The sequence below is a fragment of the Panthera uncia genome, chromosome E1, assembly GCF_023721935.1.
Source record: "Panthera uncia isolate 11264 chromosome E1, Puncia_PCG_1.0, whole genome shotgun sequence".
In the NCBI taxonomy this organism is placed as follows: domain Eukaryota; kingdom Metazoa; phylum Chordata; class Mammalia; order Carnivora; family Felidae; genus Panthera; species Panthera uncia.
Window position 1 is genome coordinate 47,702,420 of NC_064814.1, and position 18,063 is coordinate 47,720,482.

An 18,063-nucleotide genomic window follows, 5' to 3' on the forward strand; every position below is an offset into this window, starting at 1 on the left:
GTGGGAGGGAAGCTGTCTGACCTTGGTGAAACCCAGACACGACAAGAGGGACGGAGAAAAGTGGAAGTGCAAATGAAAACAGGCCTCCACATTTCCAGGGCAGAGAAATATTTAATAAAATCAGGTTGGGAGGAAGTCACTGGTTTGCTTGGCCGGCTCGCTGGCTGCCGGCCGGGGCGGGGGCACCCAGCTTGGACTGGAGCTGACATCGACAGCCGCTCCGGGGCATCTCGGGGCAGCGCCGAGCTGGGGCGTCTGTGGCCGTGCGTGCAGCCTCTGTCCCGCTGGGGCTGCCCGCCCCGCCTCACTGCCGTAGGAGCTTGTGTTTCACCGTGGCGCTCTCGGAACAGAGGTGGACGAAGAGGGTGCCGGCGGCCGTGCGCGCCCGCAGCTCCCGCAGCTCGTAGCCGTGGGCCCACTCGATGTTGCCCCACTTCTGGATCTGAGGGGAGGACGTGACATGCCGCTGGGTGACCGGCCAAGGGTCCACCTGCCGACCGGCCAGAGCCACATTCCACCCCAATAGCTGGGGTGGGGGGACCGGACTGGGCCCCCATCTTGCCAAAACGCGAGACCCCCACGGGGGAGGCGGCAGGTGAGGACACGCAGGTGGGCAGAGCAGAGCAGGCAGCCGTGCTGACGGGGTGCGGACAGTTTGGGAGGGGTGCCGTCCAGGTCCAGGGCCCAGAGGCACCCACTGCCACAAATGCCACGTGCATCTCCCCCCAAGGGGGCCCAACCCGAATGCCATCCTCCTCCCACAAGGAGGCTGGTGGGAGGCAGCCTGGAAAATGTCATCCTCTGCAAGCTGCCTCGCTGGGCTGGGCTGCAAGTGCCCCCCGCCTCCCCCCCCCCCCCCCCCAGTGTGGGTGGGATAAATAAATCAACCAAGGCCACATGGTCGCTTCAGTTCTGACTCCCCGGGGGTGCTGCAGAAACCTGTGCTCTGCACGCTGGAGCCGACTTGCGGATTGTCTCCAGGGCTCTAACAACTGCAGGGGAGAAGCCCAGACACGCAGTATGGCCATCCGGATGTCAGCGGGACTCCAGCCAGGCCCTGCTGGCTCCTCCCTGGCCACAGGCCCAGCTGCCCCAGCCCATCCAGGAACTCGGGATCTGTCACGCCACACGAGCTACTGGGATCTTTGGGCAGCCCGGTCAACGTGGACAACCGTGATCTGTCGTCTGAAGACTTTACACCTTTGGAGAGGCCTCCATACGTAACCCAGGTAACCCCCTGTTTTGTGGCAGATCGAACCTAGTTCAGAGACTGATGGCCTGGCTCGGGTGCCACCATCAAATGCAGAGCCCAGAACAGAGGGCAGGTTTCCTGGTGCTCCCCCCCCCCCACCTCCCAAAGCCCTCACACCCCCACACATCACTCCCTGCCTGTTTAATTGTTTCTAGCTGGCCTCTTTTGCGACAGAGAAACAGTTTTTACCCCTGGCATTTTTCTGAGCAGATGACTAGACGGGCTTGGGAAATAATGTCATTACAAAAGGGTTTTCATCATGCTAGGAGCCGATTTGTAATAGCAATTAACCTTCTGAGGTTGGAAAGAAAGCAGTAAAAAGACTGCAGAGAACGCCATAATTCTCAGAGTTAAAAAATGCAAATGACAGTGTAGCGAAACCATATTAATTTCAAACCCACTAAATGAAAACTTATGTACAAACAGCAGCCACCCGTGTTTGCTCTGCCAGCCAGATGACCCACGGTGTGAGTCAGGGCGCCAAGGCTCAGCTTAGCCTCTGTGTGAGCACGAACGTGGCTCCTAGTCCTGTTCGCGGGGCCCATTCTTCGGGGCCCAGGCAGACGACCTTGATCTGCCTGTGAACCTCTATCTGTAGATAGTGGGGAAGGCCTGGAGTCACCCAGACCTGGCTCCAAACCCTGGCTCCAGCATTTTCCGGGGGTGGGACCCATGCCTCAGTTTCCTCCTGTGTAAAAAAGGGATAACGGCAGCCCCCACCCGGCCAGGTTGTTCAGAAGAGGTGAGGCGTGAGGGGAGAGCTAAGCATAGTGTTAGAACACAGTGGGAGCCCTCCCTGCCCTTATTTTGTGTTATTATTTCTTGACAATACTTTCATCGGCCCTTAGTTTTGATTTCTGGATGTACATGAAAGTAGCCGAAGGCCAAATCGACATAAGAACATTTTAGATGGGCTAGCTCCCACCCCCAGTTAGTCTGAGTCAGGGAGAGGAGAGGTAAGGCCCTGAGGTACCCCACCTCGGGCCGCTGGCTGCCTCACCTGGTACTCCTCCTCCAGGCGTGACAGCAGCACGGCCTGCTCCACTGTCAGGCGCCGGTCAATCAGGCCCAAGGTCAACACCATGGACTTGAGCTGGGTCACCACAAACTCAATCCCTGCGGGGATACAAGCCAGGTCAGGATCCAGGGCCCACCCCACCCCAAAACAGGGCAGTCACTGGACCTATACTTTGTGAGTCCCTGCAGCCCTAGAGAGGTACAAAAGCGCGACCTGGGGGAGAAAGGTCACAGGGGACGTGCGCTTTGCGGTCGGCTCTGTATTCTTTCCCCGCTCTTCTCAGACAGCCCTCTGGTTTCCCTCGGGGGTGTGATCCCACTTCCGCTCCTGCCCAGGGTGGGCACGGGACCTGAACGTACGCTGTCAAGAGAGCTCCACCCTCTGCCCAGTGACTGGTTTGCGGATGGCCACGTGACTGGAGCCAGGCCAATGAGATCCGAAGTTGAGATGCCTGAAGAGGAGAAAGCCAACCTTCTCCTGGGAGGGTGGGGAGCCTGCTGTCCCCCTTGGACTGAGTAGAAGGGTTAGCATCGGGGCCGCCCCCTAGAGTGCCCCTGTGACACTCTGGGCTTCGGAGGCCTATGCCCATCAGGCCGCCCTCCCAGGCCCGTAGGAAGCGCCTCAAATACCTTGTAGGGCCCACATGTTGTAAGAGGCCAGGTGGCTGGTGAGCACTTCCCGAGTCCTGGCTGGGATGCTGGGCCCCATTATGCTGGTGGAGGAGCCGATCTCCACATCGTATCTGAAAGGAAAACGCTTCGCCGTGTCCTATTGCGTTGAAGCTGGCTTCAACAATGACACATTTTCAAGAACGGTCATAACTATATAAGGCACAGGAGAAACATAATGGAGTAAAGGCAATTTTTGTCATTTTCTTTCATATGTAACTCATTTTTCCTGTTGGTTTAGAAATATTCTTGCTGAAATTTCTAATAGCAACACCGTGAATGGCCAGGTTGTTTTGTAAACCATTAAGGATGAGAATCTCAAGTGCCACAGAAAGCGGATAATTTTGTACCAGAGCAAAGATCTCCAGGCACCTACGCTGTCGTTATATTTCATTAAACTCTGCAGTGACACCGTGCCTTCAGAGCTCTTACACAATGCTGTAGTGGTTACGTTTTATGGGATCCTTTAGTGCAGTGGCCGTGCCTTTTACTATAAAACCCAAGGATACCTGGCACACTGTGGGCATTCAGGAAACGCGTACAAATGAGACTGCCCGACATCACTTTGGTGAAAAATGGTTTGCCAAAAACAACTCTGTGTACGCTTACAAAATACTACGGTCAGAGCAGTACCGTGGTAGGAGCCCTTCCAAACTCCCCCGGAATGAAATGAAATTGAATTCATGTTGCCACCCCATCAACAGTTTGTTCAACTTTGCACAAAAGGACCTTTCTGCTAAGGAACCATGCTGGGTATCGTCAATTCCTAGAAGCCTTACATTCACAGGATAAACGTTACCAGACTCGTCCTCACGTGCGTACGTATCACATATGCCGTTTTCGGATTTAGTTTTAATGGTACAGCACTCGTGGCCATGATAAAGACGGTTACTGCCCAGATCTGAGTATTTACCGGGTACCAAGCGGGATACTGGGCATCACTTTGTTTGCTCCTCACAATACACTAAGAGGTGGGGATTATGAGGACCACTCACAGACAAGGAAGCTCAGAGAGCTCACGGCACTAGCCGCGGGGTCACGCAGCCAACCGTGGCAGAGCTGGGGCTCCATCCCTACGTCCAGCACCGCACGAACGGACGGCAGGTGCTTGGTGCGTGGTGGCTGATACTGACTTGAGGAGCACTTTTTCCCAAGGTGCCCAGTCCCGTCCCTAAACATGCGAGAGGTGCTGAATTCCACGGGTCAATTAGCCAAGGGCTTTAATGGTCCAGCGTGCCCCCTGACCACACCAGCCTGCCCAATACTGTGGGGCCGCGCCTCTTACCTTTCTTCGGCCCATTCGATGATCGGGTCCCACTCGTTCCTTTGAAGTTCCACTAATGTCGCTGGCTCATCCACCCTGTAGCTAATTCATTGCAAAAATCGCCTTCGTTACTAAAAAAGTACAATTCTCTCACTCAGTGACAGACGATGGAAAAACACAAAAGGCCACCGCAAAAAACCTCTCCACTCAATTCCCCCCGCCCAGCCCTACCAGTCCTTCCCGAAAGCAGTAGTTCTCAAAGTGTAGCCTTGGGGCCAGCAGCAGAGCATCACCTCAGAACCTGATAGAAATGCCAGTTCTCTGGCCCCACCCCCCATCTATGGAAAGCAGAAGCTTGAGGGGTGGAGACCAGCGATCTGTGTTTTAACAAGCCCTCTAGGGGATTCTAATGTAACCTTGGGTTTGAGAACCACTGTCCTAAATGTCCCCGGTCATCTGACAGGCCAAGGCTTGCAACGCGGTCAATGCCATTCTGACCCCCAGATCCACAGGATGCTGATCCTAGGATGATCAGGATCCTGGGATGCTGTGCCAGAAGCTCAGTCACTGCGTCCCTACCTACCCTAACCCTTCCGAGAGACCGTGCCCCTGGCCACAAATTGCCCGTGGGCACCTCGTGAGCCCACACGCTCCTGGCTACACATGCAGCTGCTGGCTCGGATGCCTGACGCCACGTGGTGCCACTTATTGTGACAAAGAGACCCAGAAATGGGAGTCGGCTGAGGGGAGCTGCGCGGCAAGGCCTCACGGGGCGGGAAGACGAGGGGACACCCCGGAAGGCCACCGTGCGGCGTGAGCAGAAGGGAGAAGAGACACCGTGAGTGCGCAGGAAGATGGGCCGCTGCGATGATCAGGCTGTGGGACAGCTCAGGATTCTAGAGCATTTGGGCTGGCCGACACGTGCCGCTCAAGCACTTCTGTCCTTCCCCAGCTTGCCTCCAACACCACCGCCCAGTTAGCTAAAGAACACTGGCACGGGAGGGAGGATTCAGAAGTGGAAGCAGCCAGCTCCCGAGAACGAGTGACCGTCTCCGGGTCCAAGCTGACGAGTGAGAACAACCATGCCTACGTGAGAGTGTGCCGGTGGCCACAGGTCCAGCATCGAACGCCCCACCGGGAGTTGGCCAGTGACCCCCTTGGTCCTGGAGCCCGTGAGAGCTACATATGCTACCCTACCCCGGTCCGGACAAAAGGACAGCTGCCGGGCTGCAGAAAGGAACGCCCGGGGCTCTGACACTGGTGTACCCCGAGGAGCCCTCCCTCCCAGGGATGCGCAGGGCGGGCGGCTAAGTGGTGATGTCAAGCAGACCGCCTCCCTGCCCTCTGAGATAAAGGAAAAGGGTCTGCGTCTTCCGCTGATAACTGTCTGGGCAAATGAGGCAAACAGCCCAAGGGACCCACTCGGTCCAAGGGGAATGCCCATCTAAATGTCAATTACCAGATGGTGTCGGTGTCCAGAAACTTCACAGCCGCCTGGATCAGCTGGTCCTTGTTTCGCTGGGTAGGGTTGTCTAGAGACGTGTTGCACAATGTGGTCTGAATCAGGAGGCAAAAAGCCCCGTCACCACCACTGGGCCCAGGCAAAAAGCACCGCGTCCCAGGGGACACTGCCTCCAACCACAGCAACACGGACAACCAGACAGCACCGCCCAGGAAGTGCTGGAGCCAAAGCGAAGCCCCCGGCCCCATGTGTCCCCACAACTCCAGCTGTAGCACATCTACCGAGAGCTCCGTGCCACACGCTGTGTGTGACAGCCCGTGGGCCCGTGGGATTCTCACAGCAGCCCCGGGAGTAATGAAGCTGCCCGGGTCTCGTGCTCTCCACTACCAGGCTCTGCTCTATGTAATTGAATCCTTATGACATCCTTGTTCTGAGCAGGGGGACTGCAGCGGGCCAGACTAGCCGGGGAAGGGTCAGCACGCTCAAGGAGGCGAGTGTGGCTGGAGTCCACCCCTGAGGGCCTCATCTGAATTTGGAAAAGACTCTCAATTTTTGCCAGGTACCCTAGGAAGCCAGCAGTCGGGGTATACGTTCGTGAACTTGTTACCAGGTGCATGGTGTAGAACTTGATGGTGTCCTGCTGGGAGTCCCATTCAGTGGCCACTGCGATGGCCAGGGCCTCGCTGGGGACGGTAAAGAGCTTGGCTTGGGGAGTTTTCAGCTTCCTGTGGTCCAGGTTTATCTCAAAGCCACCTTGAAAGATCAAATGAAAACCTCTCAGGGATTGTTAAGGGGAATCGAGTGACCATTCCTATATTTAGCTACTTGAATTGGTGCAGACAAAGACAACTCTGAGTCCCTTCACGGAGGGCTTACAGAAACCTATCCAACAAAAGCGCGAAGGGTAATCTCACTGCTGAAACCGGCTAGAGATGAAAAATGTTTCTACCCATTCACAGGAAAAAAAAGAAAAAAAAAAAAAAAAGAAAGAAAGAGAGGCAGTCAAAACTTCAGACACTCACCTTCACCCTGTGTGATGCTGACATTCTGATAAAACCTCTTCCTTTCTGTAAAAAAAGATTTTTCAAAAAGGCAGTTTAAAATAACGTTGAGACGGCTCAGGAAGTGACAAGACCAGCTAGTGTCATTACTGCTAATGCTGATTGATTGGCTTGATTTTCATATCACTATTCAAGGTCTGCCCTACTCTACGCGGCATAATCAACAGCTTCTGATTAAAGTTGGAAGGAGGAGGGCATGCACTCTCCAGGGATGAGGGAGGAACAGGACATACTGGTCATGCCCCCGCCAGCCCCCGAGCCCAGGAATAGTCTGATCACGAAGCATTGCAAAGCTGCAGACTGTCTGACGTGACAGATTTTTCCAGCACTTTGTGCTTTAACGTCTAAGCATGCTCCTCCCCCGACACCACCCCCACCAGCACTGCCCCCATGCCAGAACAACGTGCTCCCATCCAAAGATCGTATCTGAATGTGGTAAAGCCCGAGATCCATTTTGGGCAAGGGTCTGATGCCTCTAAGTAGGCAAGAGAGGAAAGCCAGTGTGGACGTACGTGTGCACGTGTGTGGTAAGGGGAGATCCCAGGAGCATTTCTCATCCTCTCTATCCAATTAATTAACCTAATTAACCAGCTTGCCTGTGTATTCAACAAGAACTCCAGGCAATTCCTTTTTTTTTTTTTTTTTTTACTTAATTTTTTTTAATGTTTATTCATTTTTGAGAGAGAGAGAGACAGAGTATGAGCAGGGGAGGGGTAGAGAGAGAGGGAGACACAGGATCCGAGTTGTCAGCACAGAGCCTGATGTGGGGCTCGAGCCCATGAACCGCGAGATCATGACCTGAACTGAAGTCGGATGCTTAACTGACTGAGCCACCCAGGTGCCCCTCCAAGCATTTCCTTTAAGAATGGGGAAACAGGAGTGCCTGGGTAGCTCGGTCGGTTAAGCATCTGACTCTTGATCTTGGCCCAGGCCGTGATCTCACAGTTTCATGAGTTCAAGGCCCATATTGGGTTCTGCGCTGACAGCACAGAGCCTGCTCTGGATTCTCTGCCCCTTCCCCTCTCATGTGCCGTCTAGCTCAAAATAAACTTTAAAAAAGTGGGGTGGGGTGGGGTGGGGTGGGGGGGGGGGAGAGGAATATGTGTCTTATGATATGTGAAAATAACTTGAATAAAATCTTGTATGAAAATGTAAACAAATCCCCCCTCTTCTACTTGGAGGGCTTAAAAACCAAGAGGGCCTCAGAGGAATTATGCAGATTCCTTCAGCTAATAAGGAACAAGTAGGTCACATTTTGGGAGCTAAAAACCGTAACCCAGTCTTAACCTTTGTTAGCACAAAACCTTGACTCTTTCATTCGTTCCTGCTGTTCCATATTTACTGGGTGCTAAAAACCTTCAGAGTCCATTAGTGAAGTTACTTGTTGGAAATAACAATGCAGCATGCGGAGGAGGGAACTCATTAGTTTTTAATGCTTTTTAACTTCTTTTAGTGCTTAAAAAAAAAAAAAAAGCGAACCAAACATAAATTAAAATGAATTCAGGGGTGCCTGGGTGGCTCAGTGAGTTAAGCATCTGACTTTGGCTCAGGTCGTGATCTCACAGTTCGTGAGTTCAAGCCCCGTGTCAGGCTCTGTGCTGTCAGCTGAGCCTGGAGCCTTCTTCGGATTCTGTGTCTCCCTCTCCCTCTGCCCCTCCGCGGTTCACACTCTGTCTCTCTCTCTCAAAAATAAATACACATTAAAAAGAATTAATTCAAACAGACTATGAAAATCAGGAGAGCTTCGTTTGTGCATGGCGGGGGTGGGGGTGGGGTGGGGTGGGGAGGTAAAACGGAGACAGAGTATCCGGTCTTCCTCCAAACGTGGTATTTTCAGGTTTCCCACGACCCATCAGTTTTTCCCAAATTTCGTGTTCTATCATTGATGCTTCATGTCCAAACTGCATGTCCACAGTCACGCTTTTACTAAAGCCCAACGGGTTTCCCACTTCCAAAAACCGTATGCCTACCAGGTGCCAGGCACTATTCTAGGTACGTGGGATAAAACTATGAATAAAAATGACAAAAATCCCTGTCTTTATGGAGTCTGAACACTTAAAAAATAAATAAAGTGGCAGGCAGGGTCTGGCCACCGAGATGCTGCTGCATTATTATGGCCCGAGTTACCACCTTTCCCTGAAACGATAAGTGATTCTCTCACACATTTGACTCCAAGACAGAAAGTCTGCGCCATCATGGTGCTTTCAAATGCCCCTATTTCACGTGTCACGTTCGGGTAGCAGATGAAACACGAACCTGGAGGCCTCCTTGCATAGGTCTGGAGGCACCCGGACCACATCCAGTGTGTTCTCCAATGCCTGAGCTGGGCAACGAGTCTAAAGCCAGGCCAGACAGGAAGTGGGAAGAGATCTGAAAGCTGACTCATCACCAGTGGGGGAAGGATCTGCCCCCATCGGCAGGAAGCGCCACCAGAGAGCATTCTAGCACAGCCCCGGGAAGTGGGCCCGAGAGACCTGGACTTGGGGCAGAAACCGACAGCACAGGCTGAACTTTCCAAAGCTGGCAGGGCAGTGAGGTTTCCCACGAGGGAAGTCTTTTTTTCTCTGCTTTGCTGGTCAGGCTTTGGTTCCTCTGTCCTGGCCAGGTCCCCCTCTGTATCTGATTCAGAAAACTGGAAGGGAGTGGGAAGGCTAGAAGGGCAAGGTTGGGTTAACCCAAATCGCTCAAAACAGCAGTAAGCCATGCAGAAAGAGACGACAGCCCTGGGCGAAAGGGGCACAAAGTCTGCCAGGCTTCAGGACAGGGCAGGCCCATGTGCGGCGTGTTTTAAACACGTGCTCACCTGAACGCAGTGGACACGTGGAGGGGCAAACTTCAGGCTTAGAACAAACTTCCAGTGAGTACCGACCCTGTTCCAGGAAGGGGAATAAGACCTGGGGGTCAGAATCAAAGCTCACCCCTGCTCTCAAGGCACTTCCTGTCTGCTGGGCAGCTGAACGCGAATCCAGCCAAACAGTAAAGTGATTTTGAAGGCCCAAGTACAAGGAACACTGGAAACACACACAAACACACGCACACACACCAGGAGAGCCTAATCTCATCTCATCGTGGGCTAAAGGAAGACCTCCAGGCAGTCAGATTTCATCTGAGACCTGATGGAGAGGCAGGAGTTGGCCAGTCTGCACTGATGGATTCTTTTCTCGGAGGGGGGGTGGGGGTGTGTGTGGAAGGAATTTCCAGCAGAAGAAACTGCTTACAGGAAGGTCTTTGGCCTCATGAGAGCATGAGAATTTGGAGAACTAACAAGATGGTCAGAAGGACAAGAACGTAGCTATCCTACAGAGGATGGTTCGAGATGCCCAGAGAGGGTGGTGAGGGCCGGATCTGGGGGAGGGGGCTGGGTAGGTCACAGTACGGAGGCAGAGGGAGCCAAGTTAGAGGTTCACATAGGAAAACAAAGCCAGGATCTGGAAAACTAATTTGGTGGAATCCATGCCCCCCAACAATGTCAAAAGATGGAGGTTCTTCACCTGAACCCTCAAAGGTCTTGGATCACGTAAAATAAATCGTGAGACCAGGGACCTCTGAAGCACCCATATTCTCAGTGAACACAGGACTAGCTGTCAGCAACAGGGACCTCATCTTTAAAGATGAAATTAACACCTAAGCCTTGTAGGAGCACACAGAACTTGGGTCTGTTCTCAGTATGAATCGCTCTCTTTACAGAACATCGGTTTCAGTGGCAAAAACACAGTCGGTGCTTTTTACACGTGGACTATGTAGATATGAAGACAGGTATGTGAACAAGTATTGAATTTTAAAAGCTAGCCCCAGGAAAATAGGCTATATACCCAGAGAAGCAGCGAGCGACTTTAAAAACCTGCTCATGTGATGAGTGACTTGGAAATTAATGACCATCAGGTCCTTCTCCTATGAGGTCATTTCAATCCATAAAAAGAAACAGGCCTGTTGGGGGCTCAGTCGGTTAAGTGCCTGGCTCTTGATTTCAGCTCAGGTCATGATCTCACAGTTCCTGGGTTCGAGCCCCGTGTCGGGCTACATGCTGACAGTACTGAGCCTGCTTGGGAGTCTCTCTCTCTGCTCCTCCCCCACGTGCACGTGCACATATACACTCTCTCAAAATAAATAAACTTGAAAAAAGAAAGAAAGAAAGAAACAGGCTGTTTTCTGTGTCCCTTCTCCTACATTCCTCCTCCTGTCCTGGGCTTCATGGACCAGGGAGCAATCTTTCTACCAGCCTCAATTTTCGCCAGGCCTTTGCTTTGGAAAGACTCAAAGCTTCAGAACTACAACTCCCACAGTGCAGCAAGAACAGAGGAAGTGCCCTCTGGAAGGTCTCAACACCTTTATCTTTTTAAACAGTGCCATCTGGTGGGCCTGAAGCCTTAAAGCTAGATTCTGACTTCGGGCATGACTCCATCCATAATCCTAGGGCGGCTCCAGACCATCTATTTCAGAACTGACAGCCTGAAAATAAAAAAGACAACCCAACTAAAAAATGGTCAAAGGATCTGAATAGACATCTCTCCACCAAAGAAAAGGTACACAAATTAGCACATGAAAAGATGCTGGACTTCATCACCATCAGGAAAACGCAAAACAAAAGCGGGAGAAACCACTTTGTAACCACTGGGATGGCTAGAATTAAAAACAGGTAATGACAAAAGTTGACAAGGGTGTGGCCAAATTGGGACCTTCACGCAGGGCTGGTGGAAACGTAAGCTGGTACGGCCACCTTGGGAAAGTGTAGCAGTTCTTCAAAAAGTCAGTTACCAGTTGACCAACAATTCTACTCTTCAGATATGTGTCTATGAGAAATGAAAACATACACCCACATAAAAAGTTGTACACACACACAACTTGTACACAAATGTTTATAGCAGCATTTGGAATAGCCAAACGATGTTAACAACCCAGACGTCCATCAGGAGATGGATGGAGAAATAAGATGTGATATGGCCATACAACTGAATATTACTCAGCTATGAAAAACACGAGGGTACTAATACATGCTACAACTTGGATAAATAAACCTTGAAAACAGTCTAAATGAAAAAAGAGCCTGCCCCAAAAAGACTGCATTCCATTTATGAAATGTCCAAACTAGGGAAATCTACAGAGACAGGAAGTAGAATAGTGGTTATCTAGGGCTAGAGGGATAGGGAGGGAAGGAAAAGGTGATGGCTGAAGGGCACAGGGCTTCTTTTGGGGGTGATAAAAATGTTCGAGAACCATGGTGATGGCTGTACAACTCTGTGAGGATACTAGAAACCACAGCATTCTACATTTTAAATGAGTGAATTGTAAGTGAATTGTCTCTCCATAAAGCTGTTAAAAAAAAAATTTCTTCAGGGTTGGGGTGCCTGGGTAGCTTAGTCAGTTGGGCATCTGGCTCTTGATTTCGGCTCAGGGCATGATCTCATGGTTCGTGGGACTGAGCCCCACCTCGGGGTCTGCACTGGCAGCACAGAGCCTGCTTAGGGTTCTCTCTCTCTCTCTCTCTCTCTCTCTCTCTCTCTCTCCCCCCCCCCCCCCCCCCCCCCCCAATAAATAAACTTTAAAAACTCTTCAGGGCAAATACATCTGCCATAGCAATTAATGTAAATGAGCTAAATCACTAAACACGTTTTTTTCCCAATTGCTCTAGCATCCTGAGGAGGGGTTGGCCAACTTTTCCCATAAAGAGCCAGAGTAAATATTTTAGGCTTGGCGGGCCATATGGTCTCTGTTGCAATTAGTCAGCTCTGCAGTGAAAGTAGCCTTAGATTATACGAAAATGAATGAGGATGGCGGTGTTCCAATAAAACTTTATTTACAAAAACAGGTGGCAGGCTGGGGGCTCTGTCTACAGAATCTCCCGCAACCCAACACAGCCGCTCTATAAAGGCAGGGCAAGTAATGCCTCTGAGGTGGTAGAGATTCTGAGAAGCTAAATGACTTGTCCGGGTGACAATTTAAATTTTTTTTTAAATGTTTATTTATTTTTGACAGAGAGTGAGAGAGAGAGAGCGTGAGCGGGGGAGGGGCAGAGAGAGAGAGAGGGAGACACAGAATCCGAAGCAGGCTCCAGGCTCCGAGCTGTCAGCACAGAGCCCGACGCGGGGCTCGAACTCACAGACCGCGAGATCACGACCTGAGCCGAAGTCGGACGCTCAACCGACTGAGCCACCCAGGACACCAGCCTGGACTTTTCCTGGGCATGGCACTCAGCCAGACAAGCAGCCTCTCCGGAACACCTTCCCCCTCTATAAAGAGCTGGTGGGTCGCGGACAAGCAGTATAGAGCTGGACCACCCCACACCCTCACACAGGTCTCCTTGCTGCAAAATCTCCTCCAACACCCCAGGGACCCTTTCCCAAACCCCTCCTCTCCTTCTGACACCCTTCAGCGGCACTGCCATTCCCAAGGAGCCAAGTTCAATCTGCTTGCCAACCAAGTCTTCGTGGAGAAGTCCCCCACCTGGGTTTACTATTCCGCCATCCCAGAGACTCACGGAATCTCAAACCGGTAATGTCTTTGCAGTGCACTCATTGGCCTGGTTTCAGGTACCTCCCTCCCACCGGGCTTCATTCTTTCATTCCTATTTTCTTTCATGTTTGACTAACTACCACGAGCCAGATACTTCCAAGAGCCTAAACTAGTAAAGTATGCAGTAGAAAGGAAGCAGAGACGGTGGGTTGTGGGCCACCATAGTGGCAGGTGGCATCCACGAGTCTAAATCAACCCTCTGCCTGTGCAAATTTAAGTGAACTCCTGAATGTGTCCCTTTGCTTGTATCATTATCTTCCCGGGATATTGTAAAGGAAACTCTCGTTTTCCTTTACACATTCACACAGACACCCTGTACTCCAAATGCGTGGGGGTTTTGCCACCCATCAACTCTGTGACACCAGTGGGTGTCCTACAATTCAATTCAGTTCTGACGGTATCTGCCTGGAGATAGCATCGGATCCCAGAAGGGCTCAGTCCCACAAGACTGCATTCCCCAGCTCCCTGCAGATGGCAAATGCAAGCCCAGATGGTCGGTCTCCTATGCTGCTGACCTACTGGCTATAAATCAGAGGTTCCCACGATCCCTCCAATTAGCCAGAGTAGCTCATAGCACTCAGAAAAAAAAGATTTTACTTACTAGATTACTAGCTTATTATGAAAGGATACAACTCGGGAACAGCCACACAAAGAGATGCACGGGGCAAGCTATGGGGGAAAGGGTATGGGGCTTCCGTAGCATCGCTACGTGTTCACCAACCCAGAGGCTCTCTGAACCCCACAGTTCAGGGATTTTATGGAGGCTTCATTATATGGGCATGATTAATTAAATCACAGGCCATTAGTGATCAAATCAATCTCCCGCCCTTCTCCCCTCCCCAGAGGTCCGGGGGTGGAACTGAGAGTACCGAAACTCTAATCTTGCGGTCGGTTCCCCTGGCAACCAGCCCCCCCCACCCTCCTCAGGTGCTTTCCAAAAGCCACCTCATTAACATAACCTCAGGTGTGGTTGAAAGGGCCTTAAGAATAAAACACTCCTTCCGGATTTTGTATCTCTGAGGCTATTTTAGGACAAGAGACCAAATATCGTAACAAAAGCTTCTTCCGTAGCTCTTATTGCTTAGTAATTACGAGGGTTTTAAGAGATGCGTGCCAGGAACTGCAGGAAAACCAAATACAAACAGTTGATCTTTGAACAACATGGGTTTGAACCGCGCAGATCCACTTATACCTAGATTTTTTTTTTTACAGTACAGTACTGTACATGTTATTTTCTCTTATGATTCTATTATAATTTTCCTAATAACATTCTTTAATCCAGCTTACTTTAAGGATACTGAATATAATACGTATAACATAGCAAATGGGCGTTCATCTACTGTTCATGTTATGCCTAAGGTTTCTGGTCAACAGTAGGTTATTAGTAGTTCAGTTTTGGGGGAATCAAAGTTACATGTGAATTTTTGCTGGTGGGGGTTGTGCTGGTGCCCCTAACCCATATGTTGTTCAATGGCCAACTGTATATTTCTCCTTATAGCTCATAACATCACAGATGCCCTTCCCTCTTTACTGGCTCTTCATGGCCCACGTCCAGGCCTTTCAACGTGGACCCTGGCAGGTAAAAAAGCTCAGCTCCTTGCTGCATCCAACTCTCTCCATTTGCATAAAATTATGAAACTTAACAGAAGGATCCTCGAAGGCAACCTAGTCCTTCAACTCACAGAGGAAAATGAGGCCCAAAGGAAGCAGTCTCGTGCCCAATATCACACGGTACCTCACAGGTTCAGCCAGCATTAAACCCCAGAACTGTACTTCTGCCACAATGCCAAACTATCTTAGAGTTCTAGATTTTCTAAAGCAGGCAGCATTACAGCAAGGTTCCTCACACTCTGCTGTCATCTCTGAACTTGTTCTAGCCACCAACACTCTTCCTCCTCCTCTCCACTGAACTTCTACTCATCTGTCAAGACTCAGCTGAAACGTCCTTTCATCCAAGACCCTTTCTAGAGCCTCAAAACCCCCTAGGTGGAAACAGGTGCTTCTTTATGTTCTCCCACCTTCCTTGTATTTCCCTTATCACAAAATACTACACACTATTGCTTAATCAGACTATTATAGCCTGCAGTTGACAGTGAACATCATTAGAGGGAGACCACGACTGCCTGGAAGGCCACCGTGCCTCCAGCTCTCAGCACAGAAAAACTAACTGAATGAAAAGAGAGTGTTACTACTCTTCACTCATTTAAGGCAGTCACTCCCACTCTTTCCCTAAAAATTGTCCCCAGAAGCAGTGACAAAGCCACTACCTTCTTCTAGGCCTTATCAGTCAGAAGTAGAGGAAGGAGGCATCGGGGTCAACTCCTTAGCAGAAATGGCAGGGATCGTGGTAGGCCAGTGGGAGGGAGGGCCAGGAAACCTGCAGAGAAACTGGCCGGGATGGAAGATGAATGCCCCGGTTCCCGGGTCCTTCTGTGCCCAGCCATCGGGACACAGAAAACAGGACGATCTTTGCCCTCCACAAACTTCTCACAGAGTCTGCTCTGTGACCTTGGTGTAGTCCTGATCCAGAACCCAAATTTCCCTGTCTGAAAACAAGAATGCCATCTGCTTTCCTTACTGGAAAGGAAAACCATAAGCGCTGAGAAAAGCTGCACGTGCCAAATGACCCTCAAGCGGTCTGCCTTTGCCTGCGCTTCTATTCGCCCTCCCCCCATGACCCTCAAGCGGTCTGCCCTTGCCTACGCTTCTATTCGCCCTCCCCCCACCCCCATCTGTAGCAGGACCCGAAAGCACTGCGTAACTTCCATGAGCCTGCACCCTTCCTCGGTTACCCTGCCCTGCACAGCCGAACCCCTCAGCCCACCTTAGCCCGGCTCGATCCCTGGCCAAAAGTGAACCTGCTCTGACCTCCCTCACCTGTTGGGGGGGCATAGGCCCGGGCAGGGGACAGGGGGTTTGGCCCCGGCCGCACGGAGGCGGTGAGGGCACCCCGAGGCTGGTTCAGGAGGCGGCGCCCCGCGTCCCGCAGCCGGAGGCAGCTCCTCCACATCGCGCCCGAGAGCCTGGGAGGACGACCCGCGCGAAACCTGAGAGCAGGAAGCCGAGTGAAGGGATCCCCAAGCCGCACGCTCGGGCTGTACGGAAACCGCTCACCACCTCCCCAGAGCCCTCAGCCTCCCCTGGACGCCGCCATCTTCCGCTTGACACCAGCGGCGCGCCGTCGCTCCGGCGCGCCTCCTGCGCACACCCCCAGTCAATCAGCATCACAAACGCACCTCGCCCCGCCCCCTCCACGCCGCGCCTCGGGATGAAGACTACAAGTCCCAGAGGGCCGCTCGCGCACCCCGCCACGTGTTTTCTTCGCCCGCCAATGGGTGGAAGCGCCGCGTGAGCCTGTTCCCGCCCCCCGGGCGCGCCCGAGCCAATCGGAAGGGTGGTGTGTGTGCGAGGGCAAGTGGGGAGGGGGACTCAGCTCAGGACAGGGAGGCCCTGCTCGCAGGTCCCGGGGTCCCGGTGGCAGCCGGAGCGCTTGGTCCGCAGGCGGCGGGCGGGTGGTCCCCCCTCCGCCCCCACCCTGCGCGTGCGCGCCCCGGCCCCTCCCTCCCTGCCACCCCCCTCGGCTCCCGCGCGGCGGCGGCGGTTCCTCTCCCCCTCCCCCCAGCCCTGGCTCCGGGGGACCCCGCGATGCCGGTCCGCACCGAGTGTCCCCCGCCGGCCGGTGCCTCGGCCGCCTCCGCGGCCTCGCTCATCCCGCCGCCGCCCATCAACACCCAGCAGCCCGGCGTGGCCACCAGCCTGCTCTACAGCGGCTCCAAGTTCCGCGGCCACCAGAAGAGCAAGGGGAACTCGTACGACGTAGAGGTGGTGCTGCAGGTGAGCGCCGGGCCGCGCCGGGCCGGGGCCCAAGGGCCTCCTCGCGGCGCTCACTGGCCGTGCCCGCCCCCGGCTCCTCGAGCCCGCAGCCGCGGACCAGGCCCTCGCCGCCGGGCCTCCTGCACCAGGCGCTTCACCCCCGGGACCTGCCCAGCTGGTGTCTCACACTTTCCAAGCCCCAACCCTGACCTGCCCCTCACACCGGAGCCTGTCGTGGGCAGCTCCTGGCCGACCCTGAACACTCTCCCAGACTCGAAGCCCGTGACCGGCCTGCCTGGGATCCGGAAGCCCCCTGTGACTGGCCACCCTCAGACCTGAGTCCTTCCTCCCCAGGACCTGTCGCCCCAAGATCAGCTCTCCCTCCAGTCCCTCCCAGAACCTGAAGAACTCTCCGTTGGTTTCTCCTGCCTGGGAACCCTAGCCATGGCTGGGCCCGTGTCAAATTATTCCAGACTTGAGACAATCCTCCACCCCTCCCCTTTCCTCAGTTCCAGGGATCCTCAAACCTTGGGGCCCTCCTCCCGGGATTTCTTCCTTGGGAGAGCCTAGTGCCCCCTCAGACCTGGGAGCATCCTCCCTCCCTTAGCCCCTGAGCCCGAGAGCCCCCAGTCCACAACTGATTCCTCGCCTCTGGTTCCCCCTCAAGACCAGGCACTCACATCCTGGGTGCTGCTGGCTGGAGCTCCTCCCAGTCTGTTACGATCTTGCCTCCTGGGGCCCCCCACTGTCCCCCGGTCTCTAACTGGCGCAGGCAACGCAGCCCCAGGCCTCCTGCTCTAGGCTTCTTCTCATGCTCCCTATCTCCGTTCACTGGCCACCTCCAGTCCCCTCCCAGTCTCCCTGACCTGTGTCCCCATACCTCCCCAACCCCTACCTTCATCTTCCTTCTCCTTGGCTCCAGGGGACCCTCTTTCTATGGTCTTAACTTTTATCTACACAACCAGGGCTTCCTCCCGGTGTCTGATACCCATGTGCTGGGAAATCGAACTCACCC

General features: G+C 53.1%; 2 protein-coding genes across 3 annotated transcripts in view; one reads left to right on the plus strand and one right to left on the minus strand.

The window, feature by feature from the left end:
- Positions 1 to 91: 91 nt before the first annotated feature.
- On the minus strand, positions 92 to 16,462 carry ATPAF2 (ATP synthase mitochondrial F1 complex assembly factor 2). 2 transcript variants are annotated; one of them, XM_049636865.1, is made up of 8 exons: positions 16,113 to 16,438; positions 6,687 to 6,731; positions 6,272 to 6,417; positions 5,662 to 5,759; positions 4,224 to 4,304; positions 2,900 to 3,012; positions 2,253 to 2,368; positions 92 to 442 (listed from the first exon to the last, which is right to left on the minus strand). In XM_049636865.1, the coding sequence occupies exons 1-8, from the start codon at positions 16,243 to 16,245 to the stop codon at positions 305 to 307; spliced, it is 870 nt and encodes a 289-aa protein (XP_049492822.1). In that variant the 5' UTR covers positions 16,246 to 16,438; the 3' UTR covers positions 92 to 304. The 2 variants fall into 2 exon arrangements, with proteins under 2 accessions (XP_049492822.1, XP_049492821.1); XM_049636864.1 differs by lacking the exon at positions 92 to 442 and adding an exon at positions 1,394 to 1,940 and having other exon boundaries at positions 16,113 to 16,462.
- Positions 16,463 to 16,687: 225 nt separating this feature from the next.
- Positions 16,688 to 18,063, plus strand: part of GID4 (GID complex subunit 4 homolog) — a 24,633-nt gene continuing 23,257 nt past the window's right edge. Inside the window, exon 1 of the mRNA XM_049636866.1 lies at positions 16,688 to 17,069. Coding sequence (XP_049492823.1) covers positions 16,881 to 17,069 — 189 coding nt within the window. The 5' untranslated portion in view covers positions 16,688 to 16,880. The remainder of the gene's footprint in view (positions 17,070 to 18,063) is intronic.

What these genes read in the sequence shown, in the direction of transcription:
- ATPAF2 (XM_049636864.1), bottom strand. Translation starts at nt 16,245, where the DNA reads ATGTGGAGGAGCTGCCTCCGGCTGCGGGACGCGGGGCGCCGCCTCCTG. An exon ending in ATCGAATGGGCCGAAGAAAG is followed by an intron (nt 3,013 to 4,223) that starts GTAAGAGGCGCG and finishes TTTTCCTTTCAG; the next exon opens with ATACGATGTGGAGATCGGCT. An exon ending in GCCTGGAGGAGGAGTACCAG is followed by an intron (nt 1,941 to 2,252) that starts GTGAGGCAGCCA and finishes TTTTTTACACAG; the next exon opens with GAGGAAACTGAGGCATGGGT.